At 45.5% G+C, this 19,840-nt stretch overlaps 1 protein-coding gene across 1 annotated transcript in view; it reads left to right on the top strand.

The window, feature by feature from the left end:
- ptprt (protein tyrosine phosphatase receptor type T) overlaps positions 1-19,840 on the top strand; it is a 193,648-nt gene that overhangs the window by 68,875 nt on the left and 104,933 nt on the right. The window contains exons 11-12 of the mRNA XM_056606519.1: positions 13,663-13,778; positions 14,116-14,296. Coding sequence (XP_056462494.1) covers positions 13,663-13,778; positions 14,116-14,296 — 297 coding nt within the window. The remainder of the gene's footprint in view (positions 1-13,662; positions 13,779-14,115; positions 14,297-19,840) is intronic.

Raw genomic sequence — 19,840 nt, 5'->3', positions numbered from 1 at the left:
AGACAGTTCACCTCCTGCTGGGCTATGCTTCATTAGATGGAACGGCAGCATAACAGAGACGGAGTCATCACATGCACCTCAGTTCACCACACACAATCACACCACACTCACCACCGGTTGTATACACCTCATTACCCTCACACTCACCAACGGTTGTAAATACCCTCATTACCCTCACACTCACCAACGGTTGTATGCACCCTCATTACCCTCACACTCACCAACGGTTGTATACACCTCATTACCCTCACACTCACCAACGGTTGTAAATACCCTCATTACCCTCACACTCACCAACGGTTGTATGCACCCTCATTACCCTCACACTCACCAACGGTTGTATACACCCTCATTACCCTCACACTCACCACCGGTTGTATACAACCTCAAAACACTCACCACCGGTGATATGGTAAGTACCACTGGTAATATCCGCACTCCTTACCCTCAACACAGTTCTTATCCACCCTCGTCAACCTCGTCACCCTAACCACGCTTCGTACCGACCATCCCCATCCTTCACTTCAACACAGAAAGTCCACCATTATCGGTGCCATCATTCACAGCACATTTATTGCCATCTGTCCTTTGTGTTAATTCCACTTCTTTACCAACTCAGTCCCGGTTTCTGAAAAAAATCCAGCCTGACCTTTGGCTGCCTCTATTCTCTCTCTTTTATTCTTCTTTCTTTCTCTCGCTCCCTCTTCTTTTCTCCTGGTCTCCTTGGTCTTTCCTGTGAAGGCTTAGGAGAGAGACAACCAATGTTGGCTGTAGCGGAGGGCATGGAATGCAGTGGATGAATGAAAGATATATATTTTCGGAAAGAGGAAAAATTGTTGAAGCAACAGTCCTCTCCTTTGAAATTCAATAAGAAATGGAACATGATTAGAATAGGTGCGGAGGTCGACCGCATGTTAAAGTTCCTGCCCAGGGTGACAACAAAAGCCAACACAAAACGATGGAAAGTTGGCTAAAGACAACCGTTTTGTGTCCTTCGACAACAACTTCCCACCGCCAAAGGGTACAGCCCAATGTTGGTGTTTGTTTGAGATGGTTGATGTCGGTCAGGGCATTGTGCAAGCGGAATTGGGCTTGTTGAATCAATGAGTGTAGGAGTACAGAAAGTTCCAAAACAGGATGAACCCTCTGTTGTAAACTAATTAGAACAAAAGAGCACACAGCATCCAGGAGTTCCATCCAAGTTGTTTGCGTTGTATATTTTATCATACAGCAGTATATGTTGTGGAGCCCTTTGTCAAATCATATGAACAACAAGAAACAGGCAGAGATTTGTTTCTTCGACTTTAAACTCTTATGCACCCCATTTGCTCCCAGAATATCCATAATCTTCCCTGGTACCCCAACAACATAGAAAATCTACCTAGTAACCGGGCGCTATTCTGAGCGCGTACTAAAATGCTAACACGCTAACTTGCTAACTGTCAAGGCGGCAAAAGAGGTGTGAAGTTTGTCTGTCTGGGAGAGGAAGTGAGAAATTAACAAAAAAAGGAAACAATAATATGCAGCGACAGACAAGAAAGCAAGAGACAGTCTGGTTGTAGTGCACGCAATGAAAAGGTAGTGCTATCAGCCATGAAAAAACACACACACAAACCAACACACACACACAAAAAGGTACAGCTGCACACGCATAGAAACATAGTGTGGAAGTATGGAAGGGCTGTTTCAGGGAGTTTTATTAGAGTTAGGGACAGAGAGGACAAACTTAAGTATATGTCACGATGCACAGATGGACGGACGCACACACATACACACTCCTCCACACTCACACTTGCTAAACATATTTAAAAAAAAAACACGCATTCACCCTCAAAAGCATGCAAAAGACATGCACGCACTCTCACACATGCAAAATATAGATGAGCACACACACACACACACACACACACACACACACACACACACACACACACACACACACACACACACACACACACACACACACACACACACACACACACACACACACACACACACACACACACACACACACACTATATCTGGCAGAAAGGTTGTAATCAACACCTCTGAGCTGTGAGCAGACAGGAGTAACACCAGTGGTGACAGAGTGTGTGTGTGAGTGTGTGTGAGTGTTTGTGTGTGTGGGGGAGCAGTTATGTCGATAGTCTCATTGAGAAGGCGAAAAAATAACAACAACAAAATAAAACTTTAAGTCTCACATGAAAGTAACCTATTCTATGCGACAAGCGTTCTATGTTATGTAAAGCCACTCTTAGCAAACATTTCCTTGAATATTTAAGTGTTGTTTTGAAGATTTATGTATTCATGTTCTTCAGTGGTTCATGCATGTTTCTTAACCCCAATGTTGTAGTTGTTTTAATCGGTTTCCACTCAAGGAAAAGGCATTATGGGTAATAAGATATATTCTGCCTGAAGAACTACGGTAACCTGCATGTGTATGTGTGCATCTGTGTGTGCGTGTGTGTGTGCGAGTGTGAGTGTGTGTGTCGCTCATCATAGTTTGATTGCAACCTGTGTCATTATAGTGGACGAAAATCCTGCTTTCAGCCCCCAAACACACACACAATCGTGGTGTCATTGTTAGCTGGAATTCTCAGCAAGACTCCTCTCTAATAAGTTGAGAACAGCTGGAGGAGTGTGTGTGTGTGTGTGTGTGTGTGTGTGTGTGTGTGTGTGTGTGGTGTGTGTGTGTGTGTGTGTGTGTGTGTGTGTGTGTGTGTGTGTGTGTGTGTGTGTGTGTTGATGCAGCAGACAGGATAAGGACCATTTATGGTCGCTGGGTGTTCTTTAATTGGAGTTGTTTAATAATTGGCCCGTGGGGGCTCATTTGCATTGTTACCCCGGCAACAGGCTGTTTACCTTGTCTGAGCTCAGTGTGAGAGTGGGATGATATTAACATAGGCAACGTGCACACGTACACATGTGTGCACGTTCAACATACTGTGCTGCTATTGGATTGCTACATCAGCAGCTCGCTGTGTTTGTGTGCGTGCATGTGCGTATGTGTAAGTGTGTGTGTATCTGTGTGTGTGTGTGTGTGTGTGTGTGTGAGTGTGTGTGTGTGTGTGTGTGTGTGTGTGTGTGTGTGTGTGTGTGTGTGTTTGTCTGTGCTTCATTTGCCATGTCCTTGTGTAAGATGATAGCCAAACAACAAAATAATTAAGAGAACAACAAGATCCGAGAGGGCCCATGCTTCAGTTCAAGCCTCATAGCATTTAAATTGTCTCTCAGAACTTTTTTGTTCCTGAAACTGAGCTTGATTCAGTTTGCGACATCAAATAATTCTCGTTAGCTCTCCTCGTTAGGAACAACAGAATGCAGAAAACGCCACAAATTAAATCAAAACCCGACCGGACAACAGTGAGGGGAACTCATACAGCCTCGCTAGTTAGCTTGTAGCGTGTTGGAGCGGGGACACGGGGTCGAGAGGGCCGCTGTCCCCCCTCCTGCCGGGCGCCTGCTGTCTCTGACTGTCTCCAGAAAGGAAAGAGAGAGAGGGAGAGGTCGTGCAGGCAGTCGAATGTATTGGATAACGAGAGGTGAAGGGGTGAAAGATGGAGAGGGAAGGTTTCTTTGCTGTTTAAAAAATAATGAATTGAAACAAGCAGATGTGTGTGCATGTGTGTGTGTGTGTGTGTGTGTGTGTGTGTGTGTGTGTGTGTGTGTGTGTGTGAGTGTGTGTGAATGTTTGTGTAATTTAAGTATACTGTATGCCCCCCCCCCCCCCCAACACACACGCACGCACACACACACACACACACACACACACACACACACACACACACACACACACACACACACACACACACACACACACTTACACTACCTTCATAAAAAGTAAGCTGCTTCTCTCTTCTTTCCCTTTTGGTATTCCTTCCTTCAGTCAGTCCTCTCTTCTTAAAGTCAAATATAAATACATAATATGCATCCAAAAGGTTTAACATTATCCGCCCCCTTCTACTGAAATATAAAATACAAAAAATACAATCATAGCTTTCACTCTCTCCTGCTCAAATCTAAAAACATATCAAAACAATATTATATATATATTTTTTAACCCCTCTTTCCTCTGACTCAAATGTTTACTACTTTTCTTACCTACTCAAAAACACAGACATTTAATAACCCAGCGTAACATTGTGATTATGACACTAATGCTCCTGGTATACACTGCATTCCTTTCCTGAGTTGAGGCGAGAGTGCACTTTCTTCCTATTTGTGTTTCCATGCTTTGCTTCATGTTGCTTTGCTGTCATGCAGTGCTCGGCAGGACTGTGCACGAGGGGGTGCGTTGTGCACGGGGGAGTGTGTTTTGCACAGGGGAGTGTGCACGGGCGAGTATGTTGTGCACGTGTGATTGTGTTGGCATGGGGGAGTGTGCATGGGAGCATGCACAAGACTCTCAGAACCTCTGTGGTTCGCTGCAGTGTGCCCGAAACCCCAGGGCCCCATGGTGTGTATGTGTGTGTGTGTGTGTGTGTGTGTGTGTGTGTGTATATGAGAGTGCACATCTCTTTGTATGTGTGTGAGTGTGCGTCTGTGTGTTTGTCTGTGCGTGTGTGCCTGCGTGCATAAATATGTGTGTGTGTGTGTGTGTGTGTGTGTGGGTGTGTCTGTGGGTGTTTGTATGCATGCCTGCTCGTGTGTGTGTGTATGGTTGTGTGTGTGAGAGAAGATAAAATAAAACATTTAAGCAAAGCTTTTCTTTCATTCCTCCATGGTTGATGTTGAATGTTTCCAAGACTTAATTAGCGAGCCCCTGGCGTGGAATGGATTCTATTATTTTTAATTATTCACCAAACAAACGCTACGCTTTGACAAATCCCCACTTGTCTCAATGTTTTTGGTAGGAAGGAAGTTGGACCCAAGAGTGAAAACGTTACTCTATAATATTTAATAATATGCTCATCACATTGGATGTCATTTCAAAATGATTTAATTCTTTACTTGCCTTCCTTTGCCTTGAACTGGTACTGTAATAGTTAGTAAGTAAATGAGTACTATAGAAGTTTGAATGTATATACGTGTGGGAAGACAGGGAGAGAAAGAATAAAATTGAAAGAGAGGGAGGAATAGAATGAGAGGTAGAGAGACAGGAAAGGTAGAAAGAGAGGGAAATTGAGAGAGAAAGAAAGAGGCAGAAAGAGTGGGGGTTATTAACTGATAACCATTAGATCAAATCAGCTTCCCAATAAAGACTTTTCCATCTATCCGTCTACCTTGCTGCCTCTCTGTCTGCCTGCCTGTCTTTACTCTCTCTGTCGAGCATAGTCAGAGCCAGTGGACCAATCAGAACGTTGGGTTCATTCTCTGCCACCATAAGAATGGACAGGTCAGTTCAGACGGTGATAACATCATGTCTCTTAGGGTGCTCATCGTGCTAACAGCCAACAAAAATCAACCTCTCTGTGCTTTCAAGAGGTTTAGATAATTTTGTTTTTCCCCACCCAGTTCTTTGTTTTGACTTCAGGTCATACGCTTGCATGCACTCACACACCCCAACACACACACCCACACCCTATACACACAGCGTGTGGGGGTTCACCTCCAACAGAGAGGAGCAGATCGAGATGGCTCCGCTCTTAAAGCGACGCTGTGATGCGTTGCTGTGGTCAATACCCCCAGTTAGGCACAGACAATAACACCAACGTCCGCACACACACAGACTCATGGAGGTACGCACGTATGCTCACACACGTGCATAAACACACACACACACACACACACACGCACACGCACACACACACACAGACAGACTTATTTGCCCATGCACACATACAAACGCATACACACACTCATACACAAATGCATGCATATACACATAGACACACATAACCAAACACACACACACACACAGACATACACACACACACACACGCAACACATACACACACACACACGTACATTGACAGACAGACAGACACACACACACAGACACACGCACACAGGGACCCACATGCAAACAAAGAGACACGGCAACAGATAAAAGAACAGCGTGTGTGTTTTGACATTTGTGGAGGAATATCTGTTGATAAAGCAAAATAGGTTGTCTTTTTATCCTCTGCCATCCTACTCCACCCCCCTCTCCTTCTCCTCCTCTCCACCTCTCCTCCCAGCTCCCGTCCTTCGATTCATCGACGCCTGAGAAGAAAAGAGAGTGTGTTTTAAAACAACACAAAGTGACATTTTCTACAAAAGAAAACTATATTCCTCTCTCTGCTTGGGGCCGGGTCTTTCAAAGAGACCTTTTACCACTTTTACTACAGACAGACAGACAGACAGACAGGTAGAGACAGGTAGACACTCAGGCAGACAGACATAAAAGTCAGATATACAAACAGACAGGCAGGGGGAGAGGCAGACAAAGTGACAGGAAGAAGATCGACAAACACATAGACAGACGGCATAGCTCTCAAGGCTAAGTGTTGTAGCTTTTAGGGCTAGGCGTTGTATTGTAGCTCTGAGGGCTATGTGTTGTAGTGTCGCTCTGAGAACTAGGTGTTGGAGCTAGCGTAGCTCTGGGCGCTAGGTGTTGTAGCGTGGCTCCATGTGCTATGGGTTGTGGCATAGCTCTAAGAGCTAGGTCTTGTGTGGGTTAGGTGTGATAGCACTGCTCGGAGTGCTATTTGGTCGTAGGGTAACTCTGAGGGCTAGGTGTTGTAGCGTAGATCTGAGGGCAAGGTGTCATAGCGTACCTCTGGGGACTAGGTGTTGTAGTGTAGCTGTAAGGGCTAGGTGTTGTACCGTAGCTCTGAGGGCTGGGTGTTGTAGTGTAGCTGTAAGGGCTGGGTGTTGTAGTGTAGCTGTAAGGGCTAGGTGTTGTACCGTAGCTCTGAGGGCTGGGTGTTGTAGTGTAGCTGTAAGGGCTAGGTGTTGTACCGTAGCTCTGAGGGCTGGGTGTTGTAGTGTAGCTGTAAGGGCTAGGTGTTGTACCGTAGCTCTGAGGGCTGGGTGTTGTAGTGTAGCTGTAAGGGCTAGGTGTTGTACCGTAGCTCTGAGGGCTGGGTGTTATTCCGTAGCTCTGAGGGCTAGGTGTTGCGTCGCTTGCGTTAGCTGTGATGTTTCAGAATAGATTTTGGTTCCTCACAGAGCGATGTAATTATGATCCAATAAAAGGCATCTGCTACCCATCAACCTTATCCCACTCCTTCCACACTCACACACAAACCACGGGGGGCTTATGCACGTTTAATATATTTTTGTCATTTGAATAGATATATAAGATGAAAGATGAAATAAAAAATATTTATCTCTTTTCCTTTGTGAAATGTGGAGAGAGAGAGAGAGAGAGAGAGAGAGAGAGAGAGAGAGAGAGAGAGAGAGAGAGAGAGAGAGAGAGAGAGAGAGAGAGAGAGAGAGAGAGAGAGAGAGAGAGAGAGAGAGAGAGAGAGAGAGAGAGAGAGAGAGAGAGAGATTAAGATTAATATGTACCTCACTCATCTCAACATCTCTCTTTACCAGTTCACATCAGCCACTCTTCTCATCCATCCATTGACAATAACTCTATTAATATAACTAACTTGTTTCAACAAATTTACCCAAAAGCCGCAAGTGAAAAAATAACTGAATATTTGGAAACAACACAAGCTCCACCAGCTGAGGAGGTAGTAGCTCCTGCTGGGAAAGGTACTAGTACTGATAAAAGGTCACCAGGAAAAGGAAAAGAGAGACAGAAGGAGAGGACAGGAGGGGAAGGGAGGTGAGGGGAGGTGAGGGGAGGAGGGGAGGAGAGGATGGGAGAGGAGGGGAGGAGAGGAGGGGAGGTGAGGAGGGGAGGGGAGGTGAGAGGAGCAAAGGAGACCAAGAGAGATCAGGGGAGCAGAGGAAAAAGGGCCCAAGAAATCAAGATTGATTTGTGCGCCTCCCTTTTCCTGTGCTCCTCTCTCCTCTAGGAGATGCTCCCACACGTCTTCAGATTAATGTGTGCTCCTCCGCACCTCATCCATCAGCGTCACAAGCTGCTGGTTGCTCTCCAACTCCTCGTCCCTCCATTAAACATCTCTCTCCCAACCCCTACCACCTCCCAGCCTGTCCCCGCCTCCCCCCATACTCACCTCTGTCCCCTTAGCCTCTCCCTGCCTCCTCCAATCCCCTCCTCTGTCCTCTTAGCCTCTCTCTGCCTCCTCCAATCCCCTCCTCTGTCCTCTTAGCCTCTCTCTGCCTCCTCCAATCCCCTCCTCAGTCCTCTTAGCCTCTCTCTGCCTCCTCCAATCCCCTCCTCTGTCCTCTTAGCCTCCCCTCTCTCCTCCGCCTCTCTCTACCTCCTCCATTCCTCTCCTCTGTCCTCTCTACCTCCTCCAATCCCCTCCTCTGTCCTCTTAGCCTCTCCCTGCCTCCTCCAATCCCCTCCTCTCTCCTCCGCCTCTCTCTGCCTCCTCCAATCCCCTCCTCTGTCCTCTTAGCCTCTCTCTGCCTCCTCCAATCCTCCCCTCTCTCCTCCGCCTCTCTCTACCTCCTCCATTCCTCTCCTCTGTCCTCTCTGCCTCCTCCATTCCTCTCCTCTCTCCTCTGCTTCTCTCTGCCTCCTCCAATCCCCTCCTCTGTCCTCTTAGCCTCTCTCTGCCTCCTCCAATCCTCCCCTCTCTCCTCTGCCTCTCTCTGCCTCCTCCATTCCTCTCCTCTGTCCTCTCTGCCTCCTCCATTCCTCTCCTCTCTCCTCTGCTTCTCTCTGCCTCCTCCATTCCTCTCCTCTCTTCTCTGCTTCTCTCTGCCTCCTCCATTCCTCTCCTCTGTCCTCTCTGCCTCCTCCATTCCTCTCCTCTCTCCTCTGCTTCTCTCTGCCTCCTCCATTCCTCTCCTCTGTGCTCCCAGCCTCCCCCATTCCTCTCGTCTAACCTCAGCCTCTTCCCGCCTCCTCCGATCCTGTCCTCTGTCTACTCAGCCTCCTCCAATCCTCCCATCTCTCCTCTCGGCCTCTCCCCCTCACAACCTCTACCGCCTCCTCCCCGCCCAGCTGCTGTTATCTTGAAGACATTAAAGTGGACCTATTTACTATCCAGTCCTTTACAAGACACTTTTATCCAGAGCAATTTAGGTAGACCACTGACATTGGTGTTTGAGCCCCAGTTTTCCAGGGTTTATGGCCCACACTTGCCAATCCACATCAAAATGGACTGCGTTTATTAAGCACAATTTCAAACCTGTGGCCGCTAAAAGCACTTAAAATCATTCATCCATTCACACACTGATGGCCGTAAAAAAATCTCCAGGCATGAGACTGGCAGTGTTTAATGTAATGTATTTGGTAATTCTCAATCATTGTATTAGATCAAACAATATGCTAAGATGATAGATGATAAAAATATGGATGAGATGATGAAATATATTTTGTAAGTTAAATTACAGTTGTTGGACTTTGGTAAAGTGATTGGTCAGAATAAATGTCCGAAAAGAGAGCGACAGCCCCCAGAGAACATTGAACAGGTCAGGAGATTGATGGAACTGATGAACCGGTGCTAGCTTTAGCTAGTTGTGCATTAACAACATAAATGTACCAGGCACTGTGACAGCTAGCCAAAAGGTTAATGCTAGTTCTGTTTTGATCTGGTGTATGTTGGATAATGCTAGCCTCGTTCCGCGTGTAATTCCAGTGAGGCTACTCTTGGCATGGCTCCATCACGCCGGTTTATATGGGCTAATGCTAAGCTACATTATGCTGGAGAATCACCTGAGGCCAAGGTGTGTGTATGTTAATGCTACGCTACATCATGCCGCGGTATGTATGCTCGCACTAGACAGGCGAACCTGGGAGGACGTTGTGTCAGGGTTGACCTTTTCCCGCCACATGGCAGGCATGTGTCATGTCACGACTCCTCTCGCAGCGTGGGCTAACGAGCTGCGCCTCCTGTGATTAATGATGCTGGGGGGTGGCGGCGCTGCCCAGCCCAACGCAATAATTCTTCCTCCTGCCAGTCTGACATGACCAACACCACTGGGGGGAGGGGGGAGGGGGGAGGGGGGAGGGGGGAGGGGGGAGGGGGAAGGGGTGGGTGGGGCAGTGCAGCCACGACACCTGTCTTTGTCTGCTTTCTCACAAGGCCAAGAAAATCATTGATGTTTGTAGTTTTTGACGTGTAAAATACGCTAGGGTGCGAGACAGCCCTCATTTCGATAGCACTTCGAGTGAGCGCTTCAATTTAGGTGTTGGAAGCCATGAAAATGGCTGCCAGACATGGGATGACTCATTTATAATTTATATTGTATAATAGTATAATTAATTAATTTGTTTTGTATTAGGATTTAAAACATTATTTTAAGAGCGCTTTGACACCTGCCATCCAGTGTGAGGGACAGATTTTAAACTAGAAAAAAATAAATAATAATAATGGTTTTGTCGTCAATGGTTGCCCTCCCACTATTCAATTGCAACCATAGAAATGAGAGGCTGCTGCAAGCGATTAATGGGTTTGGGACGTAGAAGCTACAAGGCCATCAGATACCACAAAGCCCAACCTACTAACTATAACCAGTTGGTAAAAAAAATCGACATGAATAGAACACGTAGCGACACTTTTTCAGTTTATGGCGATCCTTCACCCACAAAAGTGCCCGTACAATTTCATCAAAACTTTGCACAACAAAATTGGAAAAAGGCTTTCTCTGATTCTATGGAATCCGTGTCTCTTTTGAAACTTTAAAGCTACATTGAAGCTCTGCAGTAACTGAATCAGACTCAAACTGATGAGTTGATCTGAAAGCCAATGACCGTGTAACTACCTTTCATTTCTCATCTCAGAATATTCAAATATTTGTTTGAAAAACCTTGGAATTATATATATGCATGGTAATGGCACATGGAAAAAGCTCTGTCTGATCATTTCCAGCTTGCATTCATTAATTCATCCATCATTCATCCCTCCATCACTATCCATCATCTCCCCATCAACCCATGAAGTCATCCGCTCACCGACTGTAAAGAAGAGAACGACCCTGAGGAGGTTCAAAGAAACTCTTGAGTTCACACGTTGACAACCAAACTCTGATCTTGTTGTTTGAGTCTGAACAGAATGACTCCAACAGATATTGAGCTTCTCTGTGGGCCATGCACAATGGCAATTGGTAGGTCACAACACAAAGAGAGAGAGAGAGAGACAGAGGGAGAGGGACAGAGTGAGGGGGAGACGGACAGTGAGGGGGAGAGTAAGAGAGAGAGAGGGATATCTTACATTTGTCAGAACCAAGGGCAGCCTGAGCGACATCCTGGACCTCTTAATGATGTAAACAAAGTTATAATTCAACCTTCTCATCTTCCTTCCCTTTGCCTCTCTCCCTTCTTCACTCCTCCTCTATCTGTCACCAACCCAGAGTACAGTTTTCTCCGTTTCCATCTCTTTCATCTTTCCATTCCCCTGCTCCATCAATTCATCTGTTTATTGTATTAAGAACCAGAAACTGAACGCCAGCCTGTCTGATTTATGTAGTTAGATGTTTTTTTGGGGTGGAATGACCAATCACCTCGGCGCCTCAGGGTTGATTCAGACTACAGATTATCTATGAGGGTACACCCCGCCGAGAGAACTCTGGTGTGGGAGGGCTCTGGATACGTGCGTGGGCTGGAGTGTGTGTGTGTGTGTGAGGAGGTAAACTTTTGAGCCGTGACTGCATCCTCGTTTAGACGTGTGCAGCGTCTAGTCTTCGGAGATGAGTGGTTGCTTGTTACGCGTGGAGTTTTGATTGAACAGTTAACTGTGATCTCCTCCCCCAGTCTGTCTCTGTGTTCTCATTCAGGGATTAGGGTCCATGTAATTGAGGAATTTCTGCGTGTGTGCTCATTATGGCTGTGCACTGCAAGTCCTCAGAGTGTGTCAATTGAGTGTGCAACTGTGCACGTTGGATTGCAGCTCGCAGACGTTTTTTTTGCCTTGAGGTTTTTGCACAGATGAGGAAAAATGTCTGCTGATGATCTGTTACGAGTCCTATTATCACTGTTATTTCTATTACAACTAATACCACTTCTACTATCAACGCTATTCATAAGACTCATTTTAGTACACCCATAGGAATGACAGACAGGCAGACAAACGAATAGAGACACACACACTCGCACTCACACATACTCACACTCATTAGCCAAGTCTGGCTGCATGCTGGTTGCTTAAGGCTAGTCTGCAAATTTGATCCCTGGTCTGTTCAGATCACAGATACACTGATTTATTGAACGAGATAACTCTGCAGGGAAGCACACAGACACATGCACGCACCCGGACTCACGCACACACATACGCGCGAGCGCGCGCACACACACACACACAGACACACAGACACAGTTGCAAGTGACCAATCCTGAAGGTTTGGTCCCGACATAGTAATCCTATCTGGGTACTCAGCGGTTAAAGTCTGAGAATAATCTATAATCCAATCTCATAATCTGGTAATATTGTAATCTGTCTACATGAGTCTAAACCAAGCGATCACATCTTTGTTTGACTCATCTGGTAAAAACACACTGGGGAGATCTCAATGGCAACAGGCCACGGGCAGAGGGTAACATCCTTCTAACAATGGGAACCGCTGAACACAGCACCCCGACCACAGTTTAGCAACAACACTACTATTTTGTTATAGGTACATATTGGTAGGTATGTGCAGGTATGTAAAGCCTACAAAGCAGCTGAACATCAGCTCAATTTAAAGGGCTAACATCAGAGCTTAACTACAGTTATCTAGGACAGGTTGCTGATGCCTGAGTCCTAATCTACTGTCAGCATTTCCATGTTTAAAGCGGAGGAAGCAAATTGGAATGTAATGGTGCTGCTGCCCGTTGAGCTAGCCAGCGTTAGCTTGCATGAAGTAGCTTTAGGTAGCATTAGCTGATGAGCCTAATGAGGCAGAACCAGAAGATGGTTGGATTAGCTTCTTAATGTTTAGCCGACCGCATTTAAGCAACCCAAAGATGCAGGCCAACATATGGACACGCAATGATAGTCTGTTTAGTATTTGTGTGTGTATACTGTGTGTGTGTGTGTGTGTGTGTGTGTGTGTGTGTGTGTGTGTGTGTGTGTGTGTGTGTGTGTGTGTGTGTGTGTGTGTGTGTGTGTGTGTGTGTCTGGGGGGGGGGGGGTTGTTGTGTGTTTGTGTGTGTGTTGCATATGGTTAAGCCCATATCAGCCCCGCAGTCTCCAGATCAATACCAGGATTTAGAGATAAATTCCCAAAGTTCTCAGTCATCCCTGCAGGAGTCTCTTAATCCACAAGAGGTCAGCAGGGGTCACTAAAGGTCACCAGGGGCACACTAGTAGCCATCCGAGTGAATGCATGTTTTCTTGCATGATGTGATGAGTTTTGAAGTTTGAAGGTTCTGTCTGTAGACCTTAATAACGGTCTCAAAGGCATTCTATGACCTTGTTCCTAGAGATACATGGTAACATGTACATTCAGCCCAATCAAATGCCAATAAATTAAGCAATTAACTCAACTGTTGGCAACATAAAAAGACTGAATTTGCACAGCCAGGAATGCAACCCGCAACCCTCAGTTCTGTGACTTCTTTGACCGGAGTCTCCGTCTAAAACTCTTCCCTCCTCTTCTATTTGTGTGTGTGTGTGTGTGTGTGTGTGTGTGTGTGTGTGTGTGTGTGTGTGTGTGTGTGTGTGTGTGTGTGTGTGTGTGTGTGTGTGTGTGTGTGTGTGTGTGTGTGTGTGTGTGTGTGTGTCCGTCCAGACCCTGTGCACGGACCCCAGACCGTCAACGTGGTTGACATCCGTGCACGCCAGCTCACAATCCAGTGGGAGACATTTGGCTATGCCGTGACCCGTTGCCATAGTTACAACCTGACGGTACGTGCTGACCAAGATGTCTGTCCATCCATCGTAAAGTGTGTCAAGTTTATCGTCTTGTGCGAATCAACAGAACAATGAGATGCAGTAGTTACTGCCGATTAAAAGCTTTTTTTGCTAAATGACTGCCGAATTACATCTCCGGTTTGCGGTCTGCCCATACATTGTCTCAGAAATAATCATTACAATCTCAAGTACCATTAAAAAACATCATTATTTATACAATCAATATGTACTTTGTGTCGAAAAAATGTTTCCCATCGCCCGTCCGTCCGCCGATGCCTAATCTCTCCCTCTCCGTCTTCCGTCCATGGCTGGGGGTTTCCATGGCTTCCAGGTGCAGTACCAGTACTCGTTCAACCAGCAGGAGTACTCCGTGGAGGAGCTGATCCAGACCTCGTCCCACTACACCCTGCGTGGCCTGCGGCCCTTCGTGACGGTGCGCCTGCGCCTGGTGTTGGCAAACCCCGAGGGCAGCAAGGAGAGCGAGGAGATCGTGAAGCAGACCGAGGAGGACGGTGAGGCCCTCCCGCTACCCTGAGTGATTTGTGTTTAGTATGTCAGACTTGCGTGAGAGGGTGAGAGCTGAGGGAGGAGAGTTGCACGGCCGATCGGCTGCCCTGAAACTACTGGCTGGTTGTTTGGAAACTTTGCTTTTGCTAAGCTGTGGTGTCCAGAGGTTATCCGTAGCTATCGTTGACTGCGATGCCCCCTGACCCCTCTATGCTCTTACTGTATCTGACTGTAATTCACTTTGGACACAAATCATAACGTGATTGAATATATGGTGAACAATAACTGTAATAGAACAATCAAATACAATACAATCGACATTGGAGTTTCTGGTAAAAAGTATGTTCTAACTTTAATTTCTTTATCAATTAATTTCAACAACAAGAAGCTTAAAGAACATGAGAGGCCAAATCAACAAAGGGGAACACAGTCAGCCTTGGCTAGGCTTTAATTTGAATATGCAGTGTTAGATTGAGCCATTTAGCAGAGGCTTTTATCTAAAATGCCTTGCAAGTGATGCGGCATGCAATCAGATTTGGAGTAAGTACTATTATTAAGGCGAAGCGGCAATAACAACAGTTTATGCCCCTAACTTCCTAATGGCCTGACACACACTACTGCTAATGTGTGTAAGTTAGAGCTGGAGCCGGCGAGGGGATCAAACCTTAGTGCTCCCCGCTGATATCTCTCCCAAGGTAATAACGCACACTTAGGACCTAAAAATAAAAATGGACACAATAAGAGGCTCGTATCGGAGCAGGGGCGGTAATTAGGATTGGCTGCTCCCAGCCCCGCGGGCCGTAATGTTCTCTGGCTTCCCGGAACGTCGGGGCGCCCCGCGGTGTCCACGGCAACGCGGCTGTTGCTGCCCCCCGTCAGCATCAGGACCCAGCATCAACCTCTGTGCCCTCCCGTCGTTAGGGAAACGCACAGCAAGCACGTCAGCGAGCTTGTAATGATGGCTCACGGAGATGCTGCTTCTTCTTTCGCTTCTTCTTCTTCTTCTTCTTTTTCTTCTTCTTCTCCTCCTTCTTCTTCTTCTGCTTCTTCGTATCATTCTTATTCTGCTTGATCTTCGGCGGTATAGCTGATGACTAATATCATCCTCTTCTTCAGCAACACACACAGACACACACCATCTCTCTCACACACACCCACACACACAAAAAAGAGACACACAAACACAATATGCAACCAAGAACAAACACACACACACACACACGCACGCACACATACATACAAAAAGACAATCACACACACACATACACACACATGCACACATACACCCACACACAGGCACACACATACACACACGCACAGGCACACACACACACACACACACACACAGTAAAACGTAAATACACACCTATGAGTACACATACGCCTGCACACACAAGACTCTTAATAACAAGAGGAATTACTTGGAGTGACCTAAGGGAGGGGAGAGTCTTAATTGTTTTTTCCTTAATTGTGTAGAGTTTAGCTGCAGTTAATCTGCTAGCCCAGAAATGAGCATCACAACAACAGAGCTAGCATGGAGGAGGATGTCTGCGTTGTAATGACTCTGTGCTTACAGGATTAGAGATGGAATCACCTGCACACACACTCATTCACACACACACACACACACACACACACACACACACACACACACACACACACACACACACACACACACACACACACACACACACACACACACACACACACAATAAGTATGCATCGACGCATACACATACACACGCAAACACACACAAACATAACACAGGCACAAACACACACACAGTGTATTGAGTCTTGAGTTTACAGAGAGATTACAGTGTGTAATCATCTTTCCAAATTGTTCATAAGGGCATCTTACAAATACTCTAAACATGCAATACAAACACACACACACACACACACACACACACACACACACACACACACACACACACACACACACACACACACACACACACACACACACACACACACACACACACACACTTACATACATACATACATACATACATACATACATACATACATACATACATACATACATACATACATACATACATACATACATACATACATACATACATACATACATACACGCACACACAATGACTCAGAGAAACCGTGTCCATCTTATTTTCCACGGAAAAACATCTAGAGAGGTTAAGAAATAAGAAGGCCCACTAAACACACACTCTGTTCCATTCATCACGCTGTCACATTTCTTTACCTGGACCTCACTGTGTGTGTGTGTGTGTGTGTGTGTGTGTGTCTGTGTGTGTGTGTGTGTGTGTGTGTGTGTGTGTGTGTGTGTGTGTGTGTGTGTGTGTGTGTGTGTGTGTGTGTGTGTGTGTGGGTGCATCTGTGTCAGGGTGTACATGGGAATGTTTCAGTGTGATTGTGTGTCTGTAGTGTTTGTGAGTGTGTTTGTGTGTGTATCTGTGTGTTTGCTAGTTCCCCCTCCCCCTATTTGCTCCTTTCAGTCGCCCATCCTCCATTTGTAACGACAAAAGACGAACACACACATACACACATGCACACACACACACACACACACACACACACACACACACACACACACACACACACACACACACACACACCCCTGCGAGCCTTGGCTGCAGCTGCCAGGTCGTCTCTGTGCTCAGCGGCTCATTAGTCCAACCTTGAAACGGTGATCTGTCAGCTTCCTGTCAGGGGGTCACTCAACTTCCTGTCTGGAGGACCGCAGCCCCGGCAGGACACCACCCTGGTCTGACACGTCCCTCTCATTCCTCCTCTCATCTCTACAACATCCCCACCTCTCATACCTCCGCTCATCATCCCTTCCTCTACAACCTCCTCTGATCACCTCCACCACCCCAATTCTGACACCTCCTCTCATGACTACCACCTCCCCTGTTCTGACACCTCCTCTCATCTCACACCTCCTCTCATGACTACCACCTCCCCTGCTCTTGACACCTCCTCTCATCACTCCCTTCTTTATCCGAAAAATAGTACCCCCAGGACTTCATGTGCCATTACAAACTGAAAGAATGACTGAAGAACGCGTTACACATCCTACCTCAAAACGTTACTTGAATAACTGAGTAGCAGGTCTTCTTTGGACCGGGGAGCCGTCCACCCAAGTGAGCGGGAGGGGTAGATGATCAATAAGAAGCATGTTTGCTAATTTCTACCCCCCCCCCCCCCCTAGTACTGAACACGCGGGTTTGACTTCACAACCCAGCCTGTCTGAAGCGATGTGGAGCTGGGATTTAGCAGCGCTCAGATTTAATAATCCTTTTATCTGCTGAGCGGAGAAGCTTCACTCAGATCATAGCGGCAAGAACAATGGAAACACAGTCAACAACAGAGCGACACGCAGGACCAAACACATCCCACAGCCCTCGAGCCTGGTTGTTCTTGTTGTTGTTGTTGTTGTTATTGTTGTTGTGTTTTGTTGTGTCCTCATCAAACAATAATTAGTAGTTTGAAGTTGGCAGCTTTGGGTTATTGAACAAGTAGTGTATGTTACAGGCCTGGTGGGGATTATGAGCAATCTCAACAAATACACCTCCTGGTTGCGTTTAATTTGGGGACAAACACACGGGATCATGTTTCATTCATGTGTTTAATTAACCGCACACACTGGCGAACATTATTTCATACATTGAAAGCCATGTCGTTTACCTCTTGCGGCGTATTTTCGGTGCATCAATCATCGGTTTGTGTCGTTTCCTGTGTTGGGTGTTTTCATGTTACATGCTGATGTTGGAAAATGGGTTATGTTGGAAAATGCCCCCCAGGAGTTAAGCAGCTCATAAAATGTGATTATTAAGTTGAGTATGATGGTATATATGTCATGTGCTTCATCAATATGAGAGATACTTCTGTATAAAACACCAGTGGCCTAGTTGAATCCCAAATATCCACCGTCTACCTGTTAGCATCCTTGAGCAAGATGACCCCTGTCCCTTACCTGCACTTTGTCTCTTAAATAATTTGCTGTCAAAAAAGTGTCTGCAAAATAGTAAATATCATACCTGCCTGCCGTTTGTCATGCTGCAGGAAAAACATCCCGCGCTAAGCAGAATTGACGGGATGATGTACATAATGAGATTTCCTCAGAAATAGTTTAGAAACGCCCACTCTGAGCCATACCTGGAGAGAGAGGGGGAGTGCGCACAAAGAATCGAAGAGAAACCATTTAACCTGCGTCTCCCAGAATCCTCTGGTTTTTATTTAACCGGTTGTAACCGTGTTAGTGCCGCTCGGATCAAAGATCCCTGACGAAAATATCTTCCTGCATAAACTATATGAGTATATATAATCATGCTTTTATTATATAATTATTTATAATCAAATGAATGTGCGTTTACGATATTGTAGCATCTTTAATAATGTGGGTAACATAACAATACATGTTTAAAGAACATGAGTATATATAATTATGTTTTTAGAGTAGTTTAGTATAATATAATATGGATGAGTGTTAAACTATGAGTATATATTTGAATCAAACCGTCCTGTGTGTGGTGCTTATCTTCAGTGGGAGCATAAATTTGACATTTTGGTAATCTCTGCATCTTAATCTCGTCAAACAAGATTTCCCTTCAACTCAAGAACCTAATCTGCTCTCCAGCTCTCATCAATCTCTATCATTTTTCTGTTTTATTGATAATAACAACGTTTTTGTTCCAGTATACATGCCAGATTCTAACTAAACGAGAAAAATGGTATATAAAGAAATGCAAATTGAATGGTATAAAAAACTTAAATATACAAAGCATGATATTAATTAATCTAATGTTGACAAAATGACCTTGGTTTTCTGTTGGGCGTTTATATTTAAATCGCCTGACCTTAATGCCAAGTCAATAGGTTAATATTTGTCTGAAAGACGTTAAAACGCTGTCTAAAAGAGGTACGAACACCTTCTAAAAAAAGGTGAAAAAGATTTCTGAAAGAGGTAAGGCTAAGAGGTGGATTTCACCAGCCTTGGCTCATGTTCTATTAAGTTTCATAACCAGGATGTGTTCTGCTTTGTTGGTTCAATAAAAACTGGTCACTGGTCAGGTGCGTGCAGCTTTCACGGCCATTTTGCCATTTGTCATTATCAATTAAAAATAATAGTAAGCATGTATTTTGACATGCTTACTATTATTTTTAATAGTAAAAATAATAATGAATATGTTTAAGGTTCAATCTGTTGAACAAGGCAGGATGATTTGAATATGGAGAGAGAGAGAGAGAGAGAGAGAGAGAGAGAGAGAGAGGGGATGGAGAGAGAATAGGGGGAAGACAGAGATTAATAGAAATGTACACAACAAAGGGTGTGAGAGAGAGAGAGAGAGATGGGAGTTTGAAGCTTAATGAAGCGAAGCATTCAGCGTTCAGACCGGAGAAACGTAATCAAGTTATGATTAATGTGTTACACACGCTGTTATCTTTACAATGGCGGCTGTTTTCCTCTGTCTCCATCTCCCACTACGCGCACGTACACACACACACACACACACACACACACACACACACACACACACACACACACACACACACACACA

The sequence above is a fragment of the Gadus chalcogrammus genome, chromosome 13 (assembly GCF_026213295.1).
Source record: "Gadus chalcogrammus isolate NIFS_2021 chromosome 13, NIFS_Gcha_1.0, whole genome shotgun sequence".
Lineage (NCBI taxonomy): Eukaryota > Metazoa > Chordata > Actinopteri > Gadiformes > Gadidae > Gadus > Gadus chalcogrammus.
The sequence above is the reverse complement of the archived record's forward strand: the minus strand, read 5'-3'. Positions and strand labels throughout refer to the sequence as shown.